At 41.4% G+C, this 20138-nt stretch overlaps 1 protein-coding gene across 2 annotated transcripts; it reads left to right on the top strand.

Moving 5' to 3' along the window:
• Positions 1 to 11333: 11333 nt before the first annotated feature.
• Positions 11334 to 18182, top strand: LOC128643773 (uncharacterized). 2 transcript variants are annotated; one of them, XM_053696590.1, is made up of 3 exons: positions 11334 to 11688; positions 12665 to 12800; positions 17572 to 18182. In XM_053696590.1, the coding sequence occupies exons 1-3, from the start codon at positions 11467 to 11469 to the stop codon at positions 17586 to 17588; spliced, it is 375 nt and encodes a 124-aa protein (XP_053552565.1). In that variant the 5' UTR covers positions 11334 to 11466; the 3' UTR covers positions 17589 to 18182. The 2 variants fall into 2 exon arrangements, with proteins under 2 accessions (XP_053552565.1, XP_053552564.1); XM_053696589.1 differs by lacking the exon at positions 17572 to 18182 and having other exon boundaries at positions 12665 to 15346.
• Positions 18183 to 20138: the final 1956 nt, after the last annotated feature.

The following is a 20138-nucleotide window of genomic DNA, read 5'->3' as shown; positions in this document are numbered from 1 at the left end:
AAGCTGGGAAATGAGAAAATGCATCTAGCATTATATGCGGATGACATGCTCCTCTTTGTGGAGCACCCAGCAAAGCACATCCCAAAAATCCTGGCGACAATTGAGACCTTTGGGTCCTTTTCAGGATACAGGATAAATAAAACGAAATCGGAAATCCTGTGGCTTCGGAAGCGTAAGGCACAGACGGACTCCTATCCGTTTCAGGAAGCTAAAGACACTTTGATTTACTTGGGCATTCAATTGTCCACCAACAGACAAGTCTTATACCATAATAACGTCACACAGGTGTGTCAGGAACTGGCCCAAACCTTGGAAGGGTGGAAAAACCTACCGATCTCCCTCACAGGACGAATCAACTTGGTAAAAATGGTTATCTTACCACGGATCCTGTATCCTCTCTTGATGCTACCTTTTTTGATTACAAAAAAAGATCTAGCGACATACACAAAGGCTTTATCTAAGTTTCTATGGAAGGGAGGCAAACCTAGGATAGCTCTCATGAAATTATATGCACGACCCTCCTCTGGTGGACTGGGTCTTCCCGACCTGAAGCTATACAACTGGGCAACACTAAGCCGTCTCATGCTGGACTGGCAACTAAAAACAGAACACTTTTACACGTATGAACTAGAGAGAAATGCTTTGGGGGGATTTGATCCCTCATTCCTGCCATACGCCCCACTTAATGACATCCCTATGGATGTCAGAGATAGCCTTCTATATGGGGATGTATTGAGAGCATGGCGTCTAGCCCTGGGTCACACTGGCCGATGGCACGTGTCCCCCAGACTAACCCCGTTGAAAAATAACACTTGTTTCCCCCCCGGAATGGATACCTACCCGTTTACCATTTGGGAAGCTAAGGGTTTATGTTCGGTGGGGGATGCTTTAGACATCCCTAGAAAATGTGTCAGGTCTTTTGAGGAGCTGCAGACTCAATATGGGCTACCTCGGACCCACTTTTATGCCTATCTCCAGTTGAGGCATTATATCGGTCAACTAATTAGGGAAGAACCACAATTCTGGGAACCGCACGTATTTAACGCGTCGGTCTCCTCTTTCAAGCTTGGAAACTTTTCTATTTCGGGGATATATAAAACACTGCTGAACCAGGTTGAATCTAAGCATTTAACACTATTAGAAAACAAATGGAGGGGACAATTAGATAGGGAAAATATGTTAGAACTAATTCAACACAGTATAGAGAACGTTAAAAGGGCAACACTATCCTTGACACTGAGAGAATCCCAGATCAGAATGCTGCATAAAGATTACATTATCCCACGAAGACTAGCTAAATGGAAGCTTGGGGTGGTAAATAAGTGCAGTAAGTGCGGGATTAACGACCCAGATTTTCTTCATTACTTCTATGCCTGCCCACGAGTTAGACAGTTCTGGGGTAGGATAGCTCACTGGATCACAAACATTATCAAAATCAGGGTCAAGTTAGAAGTGGAGCAAATCTGCTTCATGGATTGGGAGGAACAGGACGCTAGGCACATCCCAATACTAACTACCATAATTTTAATAGCCAGAAAGACTATTCTTGGGGTCTGGACCGAGAATGCTGCTCCTACCTTTAGTGCATTTAAACACAGCATACACAAACAACTGATTACCGAACAGCTAGACACTAAGATGGACACCGACAGACGACTCAGACACTTTATAACTAAATGGCGGAAATATATTGAAACCCTAACTATGGACTCACAAAAACAGTTATTGCTCCCCTTTGCCCATACTGAATACATGCTGACAGCCTCTCTGAGGGGAGAATGGAGATTCATGCAACAGATGAGAGGGGGTGGGGAGGAGGAGAGAGAAAACATCTCTATCTAGGGAGCTGGAGAGATTTATTTTTCTTTTTTTTTTTTTTTCTTTTTTTTTTTTTTTTTTTCTGCTTCTCCTCCTTTCTCTATGTACCACAAAGAATGATCTAGAGCAGTTTTAATATTATAAGATGATGGATTCGGCATCATATGGTTAGTGAGTTTAAATGTAGTTAGGTGATGTTTGAATCTTGGGAGGGGGGAGTGGGGGGGGATGGGAGAGGGAAAGTTAAAACAAGTTATTACCAATTAAAGGATAAGAAAGAATAACTGTAAATCAAGAACTGGGACATGAGAGATTGCTATATGGTATTATCTGTTACTATACCTACCTATACTTAACTGTACAATTGTTCACTTACTCAGGATAACGCTGTTTTTGATGTAACACTGTAAACACATATGTTCCTGTTCATTTGTAACTGGAAACCAAAAAATGGGACATGAGAGAATGCTCCATGGCAATATCTGACAATGTACCCACCTGTACTTAACTGTACAAATGTTCATTTACTAATGAGTATGCCGTCTTTGATGTAAAACTGTGACCATATTTGTCCTTTTTCTTGTGTCCTTAATAAAAAAGAATTTAAAAAAAAAAAAAAAAGCTGGACACTTTGTATATAAATGTAATGATAATGTCACAGCTCAAGAAAGACAGGCATTAAAAGAACTAATGAAAGATACTAGTGTAGTGATTAGACAGGCCGACAAGGGAGGTGGGATTGTTATTCAAGATAGACAGGACTACATAGAAGAGGCAGAAAAATTACTTAATGATGAACTCACTTATTCTAAATTACAAAAAGATTCAACTGTAGAGTTTCTAGTGAAAGCAAAAGATATGGATATCCTGAACAGTGATTTATTCGGATATATTTATAATCCTTGTCCAAAGATTCCAACTTTTTACCACCTCCCAAAAGTCCATAAGGACCCCATTAAACCCCCGGGAAGGCCAATAATATCAGGCATTGATTCTGTGAGTAGCAATCTGTCCGTCTACATAGATTGGTATCTTCAACAAATGGTTAAAACCATTAGGTCATATATTAAAGATACCTCTAACATTATTCAAAAATGAGAGGGGATATATTGGGAACCTAACTTTCTTTGGATCACATGGGATGTTTCCTCTCTCTACACAAATATCCCACACAATTTGGGTGTGGATACATTCAGGGATTTGTGTGGAGGTTGGAACATCCCAGATCCCCATGTGGAGTTCTTAGTGGAAGCCATATATTATGTATTACAGTATAATTACTTCCAATTTGAAGGTAAATTTTACAAACAAATACAGGGGACGGCCATGGGTACTACCATGTCCCCCTCATATGCAAATATTTATATGGCCAATTATGAAAATCTGTACATCTGCAAAAACAACGCATTTAATCATAATCTACATAAATTCTATAGATATATAGATTATATTTTGATAGTATGGAGAGGGACAAATGGAGAAGCAACAAATTTTATGAAATATATAAATAAAAACAACTGTAATCTAACATTCACAGAGAATAATAACAGAGATACAATAGATTCCCTAGATATCACATTTCTTCATTAAAGATAATAAGGTTGCTACGAAAAACTATAGAAAACCTTCAGACAAAAATGGTTTCTTAAATGCCAAAAGCGGACATCTAAGAAGCTGGAAGGAGAACATCCCATACGTGCAATTCAGAAGATTAAGACGAAATTGCACGTATGAGGATGATTATCTAAAAAAAGCAAACATCCTGCGGGATAAACTTCCTCAGAAAGGTTATAATACACAACTAGTAGAGGGGGCAAAGGTAAAATGCTGCATAATTCCTAGGGATATAATTATGAGATCAAATAGAATGAAAGACAAGCATAGGGATCATGACAATCAAGTCAAATTTATAACTACAGATAACGAAGGTGCCAAACTATCCAAACATATCCTGAAGAAGCATTGGGAGATACTATCAGGAGACCCAGTTCTAAAAAATAATATAGGAAAGAATCCTCAAATAGTTTTTAAGAAGAATCGGAATCTAAAGAGTCTGATAGCTCCATCCAAACTTAAATATAATAAAAATAGTCTAGCTGCGTCATCAAGCTGGTTAAAAACACAGGCAGGGACCTACAAATGTGGTAGGAAAGGCTGCATTATGTGTGAACATAGTATCAAAAGGAATGAGGTCAGCAACTATGATAATAGTAAAACTTTCAACTTAGATTTTAGAGGTACATGTCAGTCTACCCATGTGGTGTACCAACTTCTATGCAAATGTGGAAAAACATATGTAGGACGTACAAAAGAAGTATAAAAAGAATGTGGTATGAACATGTAAAAATATAAAAATAGGGTACAACAAACATAGTGTTTACAATTACTTTAGATTTATTCATGACAAAAATCCTTCGGATCTCACAATTAGGGCTTTAAAACAGATCAAACCAGGCCCCTGTGCCAATAGAAGGCTTCTATTGCTTAGGAAATGTGAAACAAAGTGGATCCATTGCTTAGAATGCTTGGAACCAAAAGGACTAAATATAGACTTAGATTTGCAAGCATTTATGGATTAAATAATATAGTATACAAGTAACACTACAAAAATGCTCCAATAATGTCCCCATTCTATTTATAACCTAGGGAGGGTCAATATAAGACACGATGCAGACCTGTTTTAGTTTGTTTATGATATATATTCCCTGATATATGCTGCATTTTTTTAACATCTAATCTAATTCTTTATGTTATATTTTATAATATGCATCATGATAGTGTAGGCCATTTGAGTTATGGAATTATGGATAGAATATGTTCAGGGGATTCTCTGTGTCTTTTACATTATATTGCCAAATGTTAAAGTTGTTTAATTTTCTACTCATATTTTCTGTTTTATTCCGTTTTCCATATTTTTATATTTCTAGCTACGTCTATTGTATGTATATATATTTTTTTTTTTTTTTTTTTCTACAATGTGTCTTGTAATATTAGTTACATTTTTGTAATATGATGAATTGTTCAATCTGTAACTTTTGATCAAGTTTTTGATACAATATATAAAACAGGATGACGTATCATATGACGTCCTGGGAGGCGGAATGGTTTAAATTGGTCCTGGCAGCCAGTAGGAATATCCGTCTTGTATGAAATCCCTTGAGAAAGTCTGCCTGTGAGCAGATGAAACACATAGGGAGGAGGAATCTACAGGAGACGCTAGGACACTGCTGAACAGCGTAAAGATTTGCTCACAGCTGCGGAGAGGACGTTGGAACCAGGTTCTGCAGGTCGACGTCTTTGGGATCGCCTCAAGGAATACAGCAGTCTACACGAGTTGGCTTTATGCAGAAGTACTTCCTTTACACTTTTATCTTGTAAGTGTATTTGTGCTATGTGTCATTTGTCTGGAGAATAAACAATACTGTGAATCACGGATGCGCTGTGTTTCTCTCTTGCTTTCTTGATTTTTAAAAAGGCTATGAATTTTAAAAATATATTTTGTCCCAGTGAATTTAAACAAAAAGACACAAAAGTACAGGTAGACTTATATAAAAAAAAGTTTGAATGGATTTTATCCATGTTATTTGTTTACTGCTTGTTAATATAGTTGTAAGACTAAAGAAGTAAAATCTACTGTAACTTTAAAAGAATATAAGATTAAGCAAATGATTAGATGTAGAAATAAAGGGGTAATTTATCTGATGCAATGTCCATGTTTAAAACAGATTTTGGGTCAAATGAGTAGACCCCTAAAAGATAGAATTTGTGAACATCTAAATAATATTAGGAATGAATTTGAAGGACATTTGCTATCTAAGGCCTAGATTTGGAGTTTGGCGGTAAAAGGGCTGTTAACGCTCCGCGGGCTTTTTTCTGGCCGCACCATAAATTTAACTCTGGTATCGAGAGTTCAAACAAATGCTGCGTTAGGCTCCAAAAAAGGAGCGTAGAGCATTTTTACCGCAAATGCAACTCTCGATACCAGAGTTGCTTACGGACGCGGCCGGCCTCAAAAACGTGCTCGTGCACGATTCTCCCATAGGAAACAATGGGGCTGTTTGAGCTGAAAAAAAACCTAACACCTGCAAAAAAGCAGCGTTCAGCTCCTAACGCAGCCCCATTGTTTGCTATGGGGAAACACTTCCTACGTCTGCACCTAACACTCTAACATGTACCCCGAGTCTAAACACCCCTAACCTTACACTTATTAACCCCTAATCTGCCACCCCCGCTATCGCTGACCCCTGCATATTATTATTAACCCCTAATCTGCCGCCCCCGCTATCGCTGACACCTGCATATTTTTTTTAACCCCTAATCTGCTGCTCCGTAAACCGCCGCAACCTACGTTATCCCTATGTACCCCTAATCTGCTGCCCTAACATCGCCGACCCCTATATTATATTTATTAACCCCTAATCTGCCCCCCTCAACGTCGCCGACACCTGCCTACACTTATTAACTCCTAATCTGCCGAGCGGACCTGAGCGCTACTATAATAAAGTTATTAACCCCTAATCCGCCTCACTAACCCTATCATAAATAGTATTAACCCCTAATCTGCCCTCCCTAACATCGCCGACACCTAACTTCAAGTATTAACCCCTAATCTGCCGAGCGGACCTCATCGCTACTATAATAAATTGATTAACCCCTAAAGCTAAGTCTAACCCTAACACTAACACCCCCCTAAATTAAATATAATTTTAATCTAACGAAATAAATTATTCCTATTTAAAGCTAAATACTTACCTGTAAAATAAATCCTAATATAGCTACAATATAAATTATAATTATATTATAGCTATTTTAGGATTAATATTTATTTTACAGGCAACTTTGTAATTATTTTAACCAGGTACAATAGCTATTAAATAGTTAAGAACTATTTAATAGTTACCTAGTTAAAATAATAACAAATTTACCTGTAAAATAAATCCTAACCTAAGATATAATTAAACCTAACACTACCCTATCAATAAATTAATTAAATAAACTACCTACAATTACCTACAATTAACCTAACACTACACTATCAATAAATTAATTAAACACAATTGCTACAAATAAATACAATTAAATAAACTAGCTAAAGTACAAAAAATAAAAAAGAACTAAGTTACAAAAAATAATAAAATATTTACAAACATAAGAAAAATATTACAACAATTTTAAACTAATTACACCTACTCTAAGCCCCCTAATAAAATAACAAAGCCCCCCAAAATAAAAAATTCCCTACCCTATTCTAAATTTAAAAAGTTACAAGCTCTTTTACCTTACCAGCCCTGAACAGGGCCCTTTGCGGGGCATGCCCCAAGGAATTCAGCTCTTTTGCCTGTAAAAAAAAACATACCATACCCCCCCCCAACATTACAACCCACCACCCACATACCCCTAATCTAACCCAAACCCCCCTTAAATAAACCTAACACTAAGCCCCTGAAGATCTTCCTACCTTGTCTTCACCATACCAGGTTCACCGATCCGTCCTGGCTCCAACATCTTCATCCAACCCAAGCGGGGGTTGGCGATCCATCATCCGGTGCTGAAGAGGTCCAGAAGAGGCTCCAAAGTCTTCCTCCTATCCGGCAAGAAGAGGACATCCGGACCGGCAAACATCTTCTCCAAGCGGCATCTTCAATCTTCTTCCATCCGGTGCGGAGCGGGTCCATCTTGAAGCAGGCGACGCGGATCCATCCTCTTCTTCCGTTGTCTCCCGACGAATGACGGTTCCTTTAAGGGACGTCATCCAAGATGGCGTCCCTCGAATTCCGATTGGCTGATAGGATTCTATCAGCCAATCGGAATTAAGTTAGGAATTTTCTGATTGGCTGATGGAATCAGCCAATCAGAATCAAGTTCAATCCGATTGGCTGATCCAATCAGCCAATCAGATTGAGCTCGCATTCTATTGGCTGATCGGAACAGCCAATAGAATGCGAGCTCAATCTGATTGGCTGATTGGATCAGCCAATCGGATTGAACTTGATTCTGATTGGCTGATTCCATCAGCCAATCAGAAAATTCCTAACTTAATTCCGATTGGCTGATAGAATCCTATTAGCCAATCGGAATTCGAGGGACGCCATCTTGGATGACGTCCCTTAAAGGAACCGTCATTCGTCGGGAGACAACGGAAGAAGAGGATGGATCCGCGTCGCCTGCTTCAAGATGGACCCGCTCCGCACCGGATGGAAGAAGATTGAAGATGCCGCTTGGAGAAGATGTTTGCCGGTCCGGATGTCCTCTTCTTGCCGGATAGGAGGAAGACTTTGGAGCCTCTTCTGGACCTCTTCAGCACCGGATGATGGATCGCCAACCCCCGCTTGGGTTGGATGAAGATGTTGGAGCCAGGACGGATCGGTGAACCTGGTATGGTGAAGACAAGGTAGGAAGATCTTCAGGGGCTTAGTGTTAGGTTTATTTAAGGGGGGTTTGGGTTAGATTAGGGGTATGTGGGTGGTGGGTTGTAATGTTGGGGGGGGTATGGTATGTTTTTTTTTACAGGCAAAAGAGCTGAAATCCTTGGGGCATGCCCCGCAAAGGGCCCTGTTCAGGGCTGGTAAGGTAAAAGAGCTTGTAACTTTTTTAATTTAGAATAGGGTAGGGAATTTTTTATTTTGGGGGGCTTTGTTATTTTATTAGGGGGCTTAGAGTAGGTGTAATTAGTTTAAAATTGTTGTAATATTTTTCTTATGTTTGTAAATATTTTATTATTTTTTGTAACTTAGTTCTTTTTTATTTTTTGTACTTTAGCTAGTTTATTTAATTGTATTTATTTGTAGCAATTGTGTTTAATTAATTTATTGATAGTGTAGTGTTAGGTTAATTGTAGGTAATTGTAGGTAGTTTATTTAATTAATTTATAGATAGGGTAGTGTTAGGTTTAATTATATCTTAGGTTAGGATTTATTTTACAGGTAAATTTGTTATTATTTTAACTAGGTAACTATTAAATAGTTCTTAACTATTTAATAGCTATTGTACCTGGTTAAAATAAATACCAAGTTGCCTGTAAAATAAATATTAATCCTAAAATAGCTATAATATAATTATAATTTATATTGTAGCTATATTAGGATTTATTTTACAGGTAAGTATTTAGCTTTAAATAGGAATCATTTATTTAATAAGAGTTAATTTATTTCGTTAGATTAAAATTATATTTAAGTTAGGGGGGTGTTAGTGTTAGGGTTAGACTTAGCTTTAGGGGTTAATCAATTTATTAGAATAGCGGTGAGCTCCGGTCGTCAGATTAGGGGTTAATAATTGAAGTTAGGTGTTGGCGATGTTAGGGAGGGCAGATTAGGGGTTAATACTATTTATGATAGGGTTAGTGAGGCGGGTTAGGGGTTAATAACTTTATTATAGTAGCGCTCAGGTCCGCTCGGCAGATTAGGGGTTAATAAGTGTAGGCAGGTGTCGGAGACGTTGAGGGGGGCAGATTAGGGGTTAATAAATATAATATAGGGGTCGGCGGTGTTAGGGGTAGCAGATTAGGGGTACATAGGGATAACGTAGGTGGCGGCGCTTTGCGGTCGGAAGATTAGGGGTTAATTATTTTAAGTAGCTGGCGGCGACGTTGTGGGGGGCAGGTTAGGGGTTAATAAATGTAATACAGGGGTCGGCGGGGTTAGGGGCAGCAGATTAGGGGTACATAAGTATAACGTAGGTGGCGGTCGGCAGATTAGGGGTTAAAAATTTTAATCGAGTGGCGGCGATGTGGGGGGGAGCTCGGTTTAGGGGTACATAGGTAGTTTATGGGTGTTAGTGTACTTTAGGGTACAGTAGTTAAGAGCTTTATGAACCGGCATTAGCCAGAAAGCTCTTAACTCCTGCTATTTTCAGGCGGCTGGAATTTTGTCGTTAGAGCTCTAACGCTCACTTCAGAAACGACTCTAAATACCGGCGTTAGAAAGATCCCATTGAAAAGATAGGATACGCAATTGACGTAAGGGGATCTGCGGTATGGAAAAGTCGCGGCTGAAAAGTGAGCGTTAGACCCTTTAATCACTGACTCCAAATACCAGCGGGCGCCCAAAACCAGCGTTAGGAGCCTCTAACGCTGGTTTTGACGGCTACCGCCGAACTCCAAATCTAGGCCTAAGCATTTTAAAGAAAGACATAATTAGAGAACAGAAGGATTAAAATTTTGGGGTTTAAAATTAGTTAAAAAGAATTGGAGAGGAGGGAATCATGAACAGGACCTACTATGTAGTAAGGCAGAACTGATGAAATGGCCTTAGAGCCGAAAAACGTGTTGCAAAATATATTGTTTTTTATTGCTCATTTTAGTAGAACTGTTTTTATGGTATCTTCGGGAACTGTGTTTCCAATAAACACTTTTTATATGATACCATTGTTCAATTTTTCTACTGTGAGCTTAGCACTACCAAACAAATGGATTGCTGAATTTTCTGGTTCCAGAGCCTAGGGACAGCCAGCTGGTTAGCTGTGATAACCAGCCTGTGTCCACAAGCACATTGGTGTGCTCTACGCAAATAACAATCACCTGTAAAGGAAGAAGGAGAGTGCAGCCTCTGCCATACGCCATACCTCACACGCTTTGAAGCCCTAAATTACAACACTGCATCCCATTTTTGAAAAATGAAATTGATTTTTTCATGGCTATATTTATAAGAACATTTGATTGAATGACTTTGATTCTATCTATTTATGAACATAGCTAATTGAGAGTCCTTGATCCATTTGATTTTATTATCACAGAATAATATCTTGTCAATATTATTGCTGTCACTATTGAATAGTGCCCCCCGTGATTAATTATCACAATTTGTTAATTTTTTTCTAATTTTAAAACCTTGTAGCCATTAGGATTGAACGCCAAATTAGATTTCAATCCCCTTATACATAAAAAATAAAATTATTTCATTTTATAAATTATAACTTTTAAACAAACCAATTTTAGATTTGTTTAGTCATTAGGAGTTATTTTTGAGCTAATCTAATAAATAATTAAAATAACTGATTTTAAGAATAAGATTTTATGACTATTAGTAACTTATTCTAGCAATTTTAAGAATTAATAATGGTTTTATATGAGTACTATTTGTGTAAATAGACAGATTTGCAGAATATATACTGTGGCTAAGAAAGGAATAGCCTTTTAAAGGTCCCTTTATAAAATACCTCTTTAAGGAATTAAGTATGATAATTAGGATCAATTAGTAGACTTGGAAAGGATCATTTGACTCATGGTATACATCTTGAGAAAGGCTCAAAACGAGCTGAAAGCGTTGATTTAATATACTATGAGACACTTGGAAGTTTTAGGAAGGAAGATTGTAAAAAGCAGCAGCTAAATAAACGAAAAAAGAGGAATAGACTGGCAAATTTGAAAGCAGGCATCTGAATTTGCAAGTGCCGTTACAGATAAAATAGCGCAGGGATTGAATATGAACGGAGCGACATAAGGGCTGGGCTCCTGGCTGGAAGGGCAAGGGGGAAGGGAGAGGGGGGGGGGAAGGAGTTAGGTTAGAAAATAGGGAAGTATAAGATAAGAAGGAGAGGAGGGACTGAAAAGCAAGAGATAGGAAAGGGGGGTTGGAAAAGGTACATATAGGGGGAACAACAGGAAGTGGCTTTAGTACTAACCTTTTTTGTTTCAGGAGCTGCTTGTAGCTGATGCAGAAGAAGTTGCTGAAGATGACGGCCAGAAGCAGGAGAATTCCCAAACGGTTCCTTACAGATGATGAGACCCTCTGGAAGACGAGAGCAATCCGGGCTCAGAAGAGATTGAAGCTCCTGGAAAAAAGGCAGGGAGAGAAACAGAAGAAGCAGGAGACGGTCTTGGAGCAGAAGGCAGCGGTAACCCCCCCTGAGAGAGAGCGGATGCAAGAGGGTAACGTGAGTATGAAAGACAGGGCTGAGGCAGAGGAGGGGGCCAATTCTGATGTGAGTATGGGGGAAGTGGCGTTATTTAGTGAAACGGACCGGTCCAGCAGTCCGGAGATTCCCTTAGGCCAGGGGGGCAGTATGGGGTGCAGGCGGCGGCAAGCAATGGCGCCTCTAGGGGGCAGCAAGCAGGGCGCGCGGCGGCGTAATTGGGGCCTAGAAGATGAGGGCCATAGTAGTAGAGCAGGCGGCAGACAGTCCAGGGGCAGGGTCTGGCTTAGCAGTGAGCGGTCTGGTAGAGGCGCAGTTGCGGGCGCGAGTGGCCGCCATAGGCGCAGCAGTATACCCCCTTCCTCCCCCTCCCCCTCTTCTTCCCCAGTCAGTGAGCGCGATATGCGCATGCGCACGCCGATACGGCGTGCGCTACGTGATGACGTCATCATGAAGGGGGGGGGCGGGGGCCGCACGGTGCGAAAGGGATGATTCCGTTGCAGCAGGGGTAGTGGAGAGAGGGCGTCAGTCGCCGGGAAGGGGAAATAAGCACAAGGTATCAAGCGGTGCGGGTGGGAAGACGAGCAGGGAACCAAGAAGGAGGGAGGAATTAAGGAATGCGGAGGCAGATTGCTGGGGACCCGGTGGTCCAGGCACACACACATGCGAGTCAGGGGAGGAGTGGGAAGGCCAGGACAGAGCTAGAGCAAGGGGTAAAGAAAGGAAAAAGTACTGTGAAGTGTACAGAAGAGGGGCGAATAGCAGGAGGGCAGCAAAAAGGGTCAGGTTAGAAGAGAATAGTGTGGAGCGCCCCAGGATGATTAGGGATACGGAGGGGTATACATATGTGAGGGTAGAGGAAGAAGGGGAGGATGAAAGGAGCATTAGGGATACAGGGAATGGGGGGCGCAGCAGTAAGAGGGCAGAGCACATGTCTGTGAAACAGGTTCAAAGAAAAGGGGGGGATGGTACTAATGTAAATATGAATATGTTGCAGAAGAGAGACAAAGTGGGTAAAGTGAACAATGGAGCAGGTGACAAAGAGGTCGAAGGGAGCACGACAGGGCCGCAGGGAATGGCGGCAGCAGACAAGGAAGGACAAGACGGGCATCGTGTGAGCCATAAGAAACACGGTAAGCAAATGTATTATAGTGACAGTAGTGAATCTTCGTCAGATAGTTCCACGGATGATGACTTTGAGGATGATAAGCGTAATGGGAGGGGGCATAGAAAAATCTTGAAAATTGTAAGAAAGTTATATGCTAAGCAAGAGAAAAATAAGGTGGTGAAGGAAGGGTATGAGGACGGGGACAGCAGTGATAATGTGGTGAATTTAGACGATGAAGTAGCAGCGACCAAGCTCTTACCCCTTCCCACACATTTAAAAGCGAAGGTTGTTAGGAAAGCGCAGAGAGGACGGTATGTGGATGTGTTTGAAATGACTAGGGAAGCTTTGGCGGTCAAATCTAATGAGGGAAGGGGGAGAAGGGCAAAGCAGACATTTCCAGAATGGGTGAAAGGGATGGTCATATATGCAGAATGTTTTCTAACGGCCAATCCAGATAAGATGAAAGGGGTGCTGAGATACATACATTTAATAGCGGAATGCTACACCACATACGGGGGTTTCGCATGGAAGGATTATGATAGGGAATTTAGGAAAGGAAATATACAATTGGGAGGTAAAGGTAGGAAGGATTTTGGGGTAAAAATACTAGATACATGGACGAGGGTGATGAAGGTCCCTGAAGCACAAGGTAGGCCCATAGGGCAAGGGAAAACATTCAGAACAGAGGCAAAGGAATGCTGGGCGTTTAATGACAAGAGGTGCGACAGGGGGAATTCATGTAAATATAAGCACGCATGTAGGCATTGTGGCGGAGCGCACCCAGGAGTGGATTGTAGGAAGGGTAATGCCAATAACAATAGCAAGTTTTCCTTTCGAGGGCACGGGGGCAACGGTAGCGGAGGAGGAATGGCGGGTAATGGCCAAAACACCGCTGAGGGTAGATAGGATCATTGAGGAATTGGCAATGTACCCGCTGAAAGAGGAAAGGATTTTGTTAACAAACGGTTTGCGTGTAGGTTTTGTGGTCCCAGTTAAAACAGAAGTTAAAGGGGCTATGCAGGCGAGAAATTTAAAATCTGCAGCAGAATTTCCAGGAGTACTAGCGGAAAAATTGAGGAAGGAGGTTAAATTGGGGAGAATGGCAGGGCCATTCAAAGAGAAGCCGTGTGCTGACTTGATTGTGTCCCCCCTGGGAGTAGTTCCCAAGAAAGAGAAGGGTAAATACAGGATGATACAGCACCTGTCCTACCCCAGGGGGAATTCAGTCAACGACGCAATTGACAAGTTGGATTCTTCAGTGCAATATCAATCATTTGATAGTGCGGTAAGAATAGTGAAACGGCTTGGAAAAGGGGCGTTGATGGCAAAGATAGATGTGGAATCTGCTTTTAGGTTATTGCCTTTGAACACAGCTAGTTTTAATTTAATGGGTTGTAAGTTTGATGGTGATTATTACATAGATAAGTGTTTGCCCATGGGGTGTTCGGTTTCTTGTTCAGTTTTTGAAAAGTTTAGTTCATTTTTGCATTGGTTGTTTACAGAAAAAACAGGATGTGAGAGTATGTCTCACTACTTAGATGATTTTTTGGTGGTAGGCAGGAAAGAGACAGGGGAATGTAGAATCTGGAAGGAAGAGCTAGAGGCAATGTTCAAACAGTTGGGAGTGCCAGTAGCAGCGGAAAAGTCGGAGGGGCCGGGTACGAGGCTGGTTTTCCTGGGTATCATGATAGATTCCGCAAAGGGGCAATGCGAGCTCCCTGCGGATAAGATTGAGAAGGCGAGACATATGATAAAAACGATGTTGAAAAGGAATAAGGTGACTCTTAGAGAAATGCAGAGATTGCTGGGGGTTTTGAATTTTGCGTGCCGGGTAATACCGGTGGGTAGATTATTTAAAAGAAGGTTGGAAATGGGGACAAAAGGGGCAAAGCTGCCCGAGCATATGGTGCGCGTCAATAAGGAAATGAAGGAAGACCTCAGAGTGTGGGAGGCATTTTTAGATGAATTTAATGGTATCAGGATATGGGAAGAGGCAAGGTCAGTGGAAGAATTGGAGTTGTTCACAGATGCAGCAGGCAGTGCGGGGTTTGGAGCGTATTTGCAAGGTAGATGGAGCGCGGGCGAATGGCCCGCAGATTGGAAGGAAAAAGGGTGGATAAAGAACATGACTTTGCTTGAATTGTTTCCCATTATAGTAGCGATAGAGCTGTGGGGCCATGTATTAGAGAACAAAAGAATCATCTGTTGGTCCGATAATAAGGCAGTAGTGGATGTAATGAATAATTTGTCGTCATCATCTAACCCGGTTATTAAGTATTTGAGATATTTTGTATTAAAGTGCCTTAAGCACAATATTTGTTTTAAAGCACAGCATATACCAGGGTACAGGAATATTGTAGCAGACGCACTGTCAAGGTTTAAATGGGAAATATTTAGGAAGGTGGCTCCAAGGGCAAGGAAGGAAGGTGAACCCTGCCCTGTTCTTCTTTGGCAGATTGGCAACAAATAGACGGAATCAGGGAGATGGTAGAGAAGTCCGTGGCGCCAAAAACGTGGGCCGTATACAAGAAGTATTGGGAGCGGTGGTGCGAATTTAACAAGATTATAGGTCGCGAGGAAGAAACAGTTTTTCTAGAATGGCTATGGGTATTGAAGCAAGGGGGGGTGAAGAAAGGGCAGTTGGGCACAGTACTGGCGGGGGTGTCGTATTTTTCGCAGTTATATGGGAGAAAGGATATAACAAAGAGATTTGTGGTAAGGAAAGTATTCAAGGGGTGGAGCGTAGGAGAGAAGAAGCAAGGCGATAGAAGGGAGCCGATAACAGAGGATAGGTTGGCGGAAATGTTAGCAGTGCTCAGCAAAGTATGTTTCAATGACGATGAGGCATTGGTATTCAGGGTAGCTTTCTCTTTGGCTTTCCATGGGGCATTGCGCATAGGGGAATTGCTGGCGAGGAATAGGAAAGACGTGGGCGGTGGTGTAAGGCGAGAAGATGTGAAATGGGGCGTGCGAGCAGTGCTAGTTTTAATTCGGAAATCAAAAACAGATACGGAAGGAAAAGGGGTATGGGTGTCAATGGGGAGGACAGGTGGCGCGACTTGCCCGGTGGCAGCAGTAAGGGATTATGAGCTAACAGCAAGGGCAGAGGGCCCGCAATTTGTTAGGCATAGGGACGGATCCGGCGTCACGGGTTTTCAGTTTAGGAAGGTATTGGAAAGAACGGTAGAAAGACTGGGTTGGTCAGATGCATACTATGCGCCGCACTCATTCAGAATAGGGGCAGCAACCAGTGCGGCATCTAGAGGATGTTCGATCGAGCAGATTAAAAAAATGGGAAGGTGGAAATCAGCAGCATACAAGTCCTACATCAGGCCAAAAGGGGGCGTTTGATTGCGATTAGGGATGCGAAGTCATGGCGCCAACCGGAATGAATTTAATTCTCCAATTTTCTTTGTGATTTGTTACAGGAAGAGCACTAAGGATATGGGTGGTAGGGCATTCATACGTATACTGGGCGCAAGTTAGGGCTGCGACATTGGCAAAAGGGACACATTTGGGATTTAGATACACCGAAGCCAGTGTTAGGTGGATAGGAAAGAGAGGAATGAGGTGGGAAGAGTTGGTAAGCACAATACAGCAGGCAAGGCAGAGATGGGGGCGCCCGGACGTAATGATAATACATTTAGGAGGGAATGATATTGGAGCATACCCTCTGAGGGAACTGGAAGAAAGTATAAAAAGTGTAATGGGGTGGTTGGCGATAACATGGCAAGGAGTAAAGATAGTATGGTCAAACATAATATCAAGGTTGGTTTGGAGGAACACTGACACGCAGAGAGCGGGCTACAGAGCAAGGAGGAAGATTAATTTGGTAGCGGCAAAAGCAGTCAGGGGGATAGGTGGAGCGGTGCTGGAGCACCCATTGTTGGCGGCAAAAAGGGAAGAGATATTCAGGCGCGACGGAGTTCACCTGAACGAGGCCGGTAATGACCAGTTTTTGGAGGACATCAGGAGAATATTGGAGGAAATGATCAAGGTAAGGAAAGGTCACGGGAAAAGTTTAAAGGTGTTTGGCAGAAAGAGTATTCTTTGTTGGCGGTGAAATCGGGATCTGGCACGTAGGCAGGGCTTGCGAGGGGCGGAGGGGATCCTGTAGCATACCCAGTCTAAGTCGTGATTCGGTGGTCTAGCTAAAGGCTGGTATATGCTGCAGGTTCGCTCCTCCCCTTTTGCTCTGCCACAGGGGGGGTTTGTGGTCCCCCCCCCTGACACGTGGGATCCAAGTTCAGGTTATGCAAATGCTGACGCATTTTTGAGTGTTATGTTGATTAAGGGTATGTTATTACCCAGGGTATGTTATTACCCAGGGTATGTTATTACCCAGGGTATGTTATTACCCAGTGAGAAATTTTTTGAATTTAAATTAAATTATTAAATGTGACCTTTCCATATTTAGCCAAACTCCTGTGTTGCGTCATTATTTCAGGTTGCCAGAATGGCAGAGGTGGTAATAGATGGTGGTGTTCAAAAGGTGTGTCATTTGGGTGGAAAGTATATGGAAGCTAAATGGAGCCTCTAAGACCTTAAAAATAGCGCAGGGATTGAATATGAACGGAGCGACATAAGGGCTGGGCTCCTGGCTGGAAGGGCAAGGGGGAAGGGAGAGGGGGGGGGGAAGGAGTTAGGTTAGAAAATAGGGAAGTATAAGATAAGAAGGAGAGGAGGGACTGAAAAGCAAGAGATAGGAAAGGGGGGTTGGAAAAGGTACATATAGGGGGAACAACAGGAAGTGGCTTTAGTACTAACCTTTTTTGTTTCCCTCCCACCCTCCCTAGATTCAAGAGAGCAGTAAGGACAACTACGCGGAGAGGTCACAACCAGAGATATCGAGAGAAATTGGCATGGTTAGGGGCACGATGTCAGCTACTTAGTTGGATCGCAGTAAGACCGCCTGTGCCCCCTAATAAAGGGAATCGAGAGAGCTGCAGCTGGAAGCTAGCGGGTGACTCGAGCGGTCTATGCTAGCCGAAAGCGTTAAGATAAGCAAGCAGCCATATAAGAGAAAAATTGATAAGTTGTTGCGGTGAAATCGGGATCTGGCACGTAGGCAGGGCTTGCGAGGGGCGGAGGGGATCCTGTAGCATACCCAGTCTAAGTCGTGATTCGGTGGTCTAGCTAAAGGCTGGTATATGCTGCAGGTTCGCTCCTCCCCTTTTGCTCTGCCACAGGGGGGGTTTGTGGTCCCCCCCCCTGACACGTGGGATCCAAGTTCAGGTTATGCAAATGCTGACGCATTTTTGAGTGTTATGTTGATTAAGGGTATGTTATTACCCAGGGTATGTTATTACCCAGGGTATGTTATTACCCAGGGTATGTTATTACCCAGTGAGAAATTTTTTGAATTTAAATTAAATTATTAAATGTGACCTTTCCATATTTAGCCAAACTCCTGTGTTGCGTCATTATTTCAGGTTGCCAGAATGGCAGAGGTGGTAATAGATGGTGGTGTTCAAAAGGTGTGTCATTTGGGTGGAAAGTATATGGAAGCTAAATGGAGCCTCTAAGACCTTATCCAATTACTCTAGAAGTGTGCTGCAAAAGTTTGGAGAGGAATTTTGTGCAGTGAAACACCACTGGCTCTGGGTGAACCCTGAGGCACTGATGTGGATCGTATAGCCTGGAGACATATTGCAGTTAAGAACACTGTGTCATCGGAAGGCAAGCTAAAAAGATCCTGGAAATACTTGGGCCATAGCGGGGGCGAGAGCGTCTTTGTGGAAATTAGTGCAACTATAAACATGTACCTGGACGATATCAGTCATAACATCATCCTGGAGAAAAAAACTGATAACTTTTAAAAAATCGAAAAACAACAAGGAGCAAAGAGCTCACTATTTGGAATAATCCTTTAATCACCATTTGAAATAATCCTTTTAACATTTTGGCTAAAATTATTGTCCAAAATCCGTTACAATTTGAATTTAAGGGTAACGAAATTACAGGCATAATACTGGCCAGTGGAGGACATGTGTTCCATAAAGGAAACAAAGCTGTTTGTTTTAACAAGCTGTCTGTTTTGAAAAAGTAACAACGGGACTACCAAACATATGATAAGTAACTCTTTCCTTTGACTAATAATATATATGTTTAAGTTTTAAGTTTTTTAAATAAGTGTGATACATCCTGACATCTTTTCATACATATATCTGTATATGATAAGTTTAACAAGATGTGTCCTAAGACACATTACCAGTATAAGCAAACATTATGACATAATCTCAGTTGACACTAACACTAGACTTAGTATCATTAAATATATGCTGAATTAAAATAAGATGTTATGAAACAGATGTACACAGGCTTATGTAACAGTACAGTTATAATGTATACCTTCAAGTGAAGTATCAAATAACTTCATATCACAATTAGAATTACACATCAGGATAATAACATGCGAATCCTAAAACAACGCTTAGTTTTTCCACCATCAATATCCAATATTTTTATAGTCAGATATGTAATATTTAATATCCTCTCAAGATCTGACCCGCCTTACCAAGACAGGACGGGACAAATCTGGGTCAGATTGGCTTCGGATACTGACACGCTTATTGGGGGCGTGATGGAAATTTGCCTTAAATAGCCGACTACAGTGCGGCACGCTTACCCTTTGAAATGGCCATTTTTTGGTAAAACGTGTTAGTGACGCTAGGGCATTGGTGAGGAGTCTTAGGAGCTCCTGTGTTTTTAGTAAGCCTTAGGCTACCATAACTGTACTGTAGTGTTAACTTTACATCGTGGGTAATCATAAACAATGGGGCATGAATAGATACCTAGTGGTGTAAACTTGATATCAAGTGTTTAATCCTACGAATATAGTTGTATTATAGCAATGAGAAACCTGTATCGCTGCAGCGTTTATTACCTAACCGAAGCATAGTAACAGCACCTCAACACATTATTCTGATTAGAGTTTAGACATTAGCAATCATGAGCACTTGAGCGGCTAAGACTCTTTATACCTTTGGCACATTATTAAATGAAGCTAATAGTTCATATATAATTTTGCTCATTGGTGTGTGGTAACTGGTATTGTAATTAACATTTAGTTAAATGCCACAACATTTGGTAAGATAAAGTTTTACCACGTAACCAGAACAAAGCAATAATATACTCAATATATTAAAGGACTCTATCACATGAGAAGGGTTATATACTACTTTAATTTATGCCAATAGACTGAGAGTCAAAACGCTAATTATTATGTATCGGTAATAATATCAATATATCTAAAGTATGCTACAAGATATGAGTGTGTTTTTAGTGATGAATAGCTATTAACAACAGTGACACAGAACTCATTATTTTCTCCAATACCGGCAAAGATATTATTACATCAGAG

The sequence above is a fragment of the Bombina bombina genome, unplaced genomic scaffold, assembly GCF_027579735.1.
Source record: "Bombina bombina isolate aBomBom1 unplaced genomic scaffold, aBomBom1.pri scaffold_535, whole genome shotgun sequence".
NCBI lineage: Eukaryota > Metazoa > Chordata > Amphibia > Anura > Bombinatoridae > Bombina > Bombina bombina.
The sequence above is the reverse complement of the archived record's forward strand: the minus strand, read 5'-3'. Positions and strand labels throughout refer to the sequence as shown.

Bases quoted from the DNA above. Each gene is read 5' to 3' on its own strand.
- LOC128643773 (XM_053696589.1), top strand. From the start codon at position 11,467: ATGCAGAAGAAGTTGCTGAAGATGACGGCCAGAAGCAGGAGAATTCCC. The intron at 11,689-12,664 runs GTGAGTATGAAA...AATATGTTGCAG, and splicing joins AGCGGATGCAAGAGGGTAAC to AAGAGAGACAAAGTGGGTAA.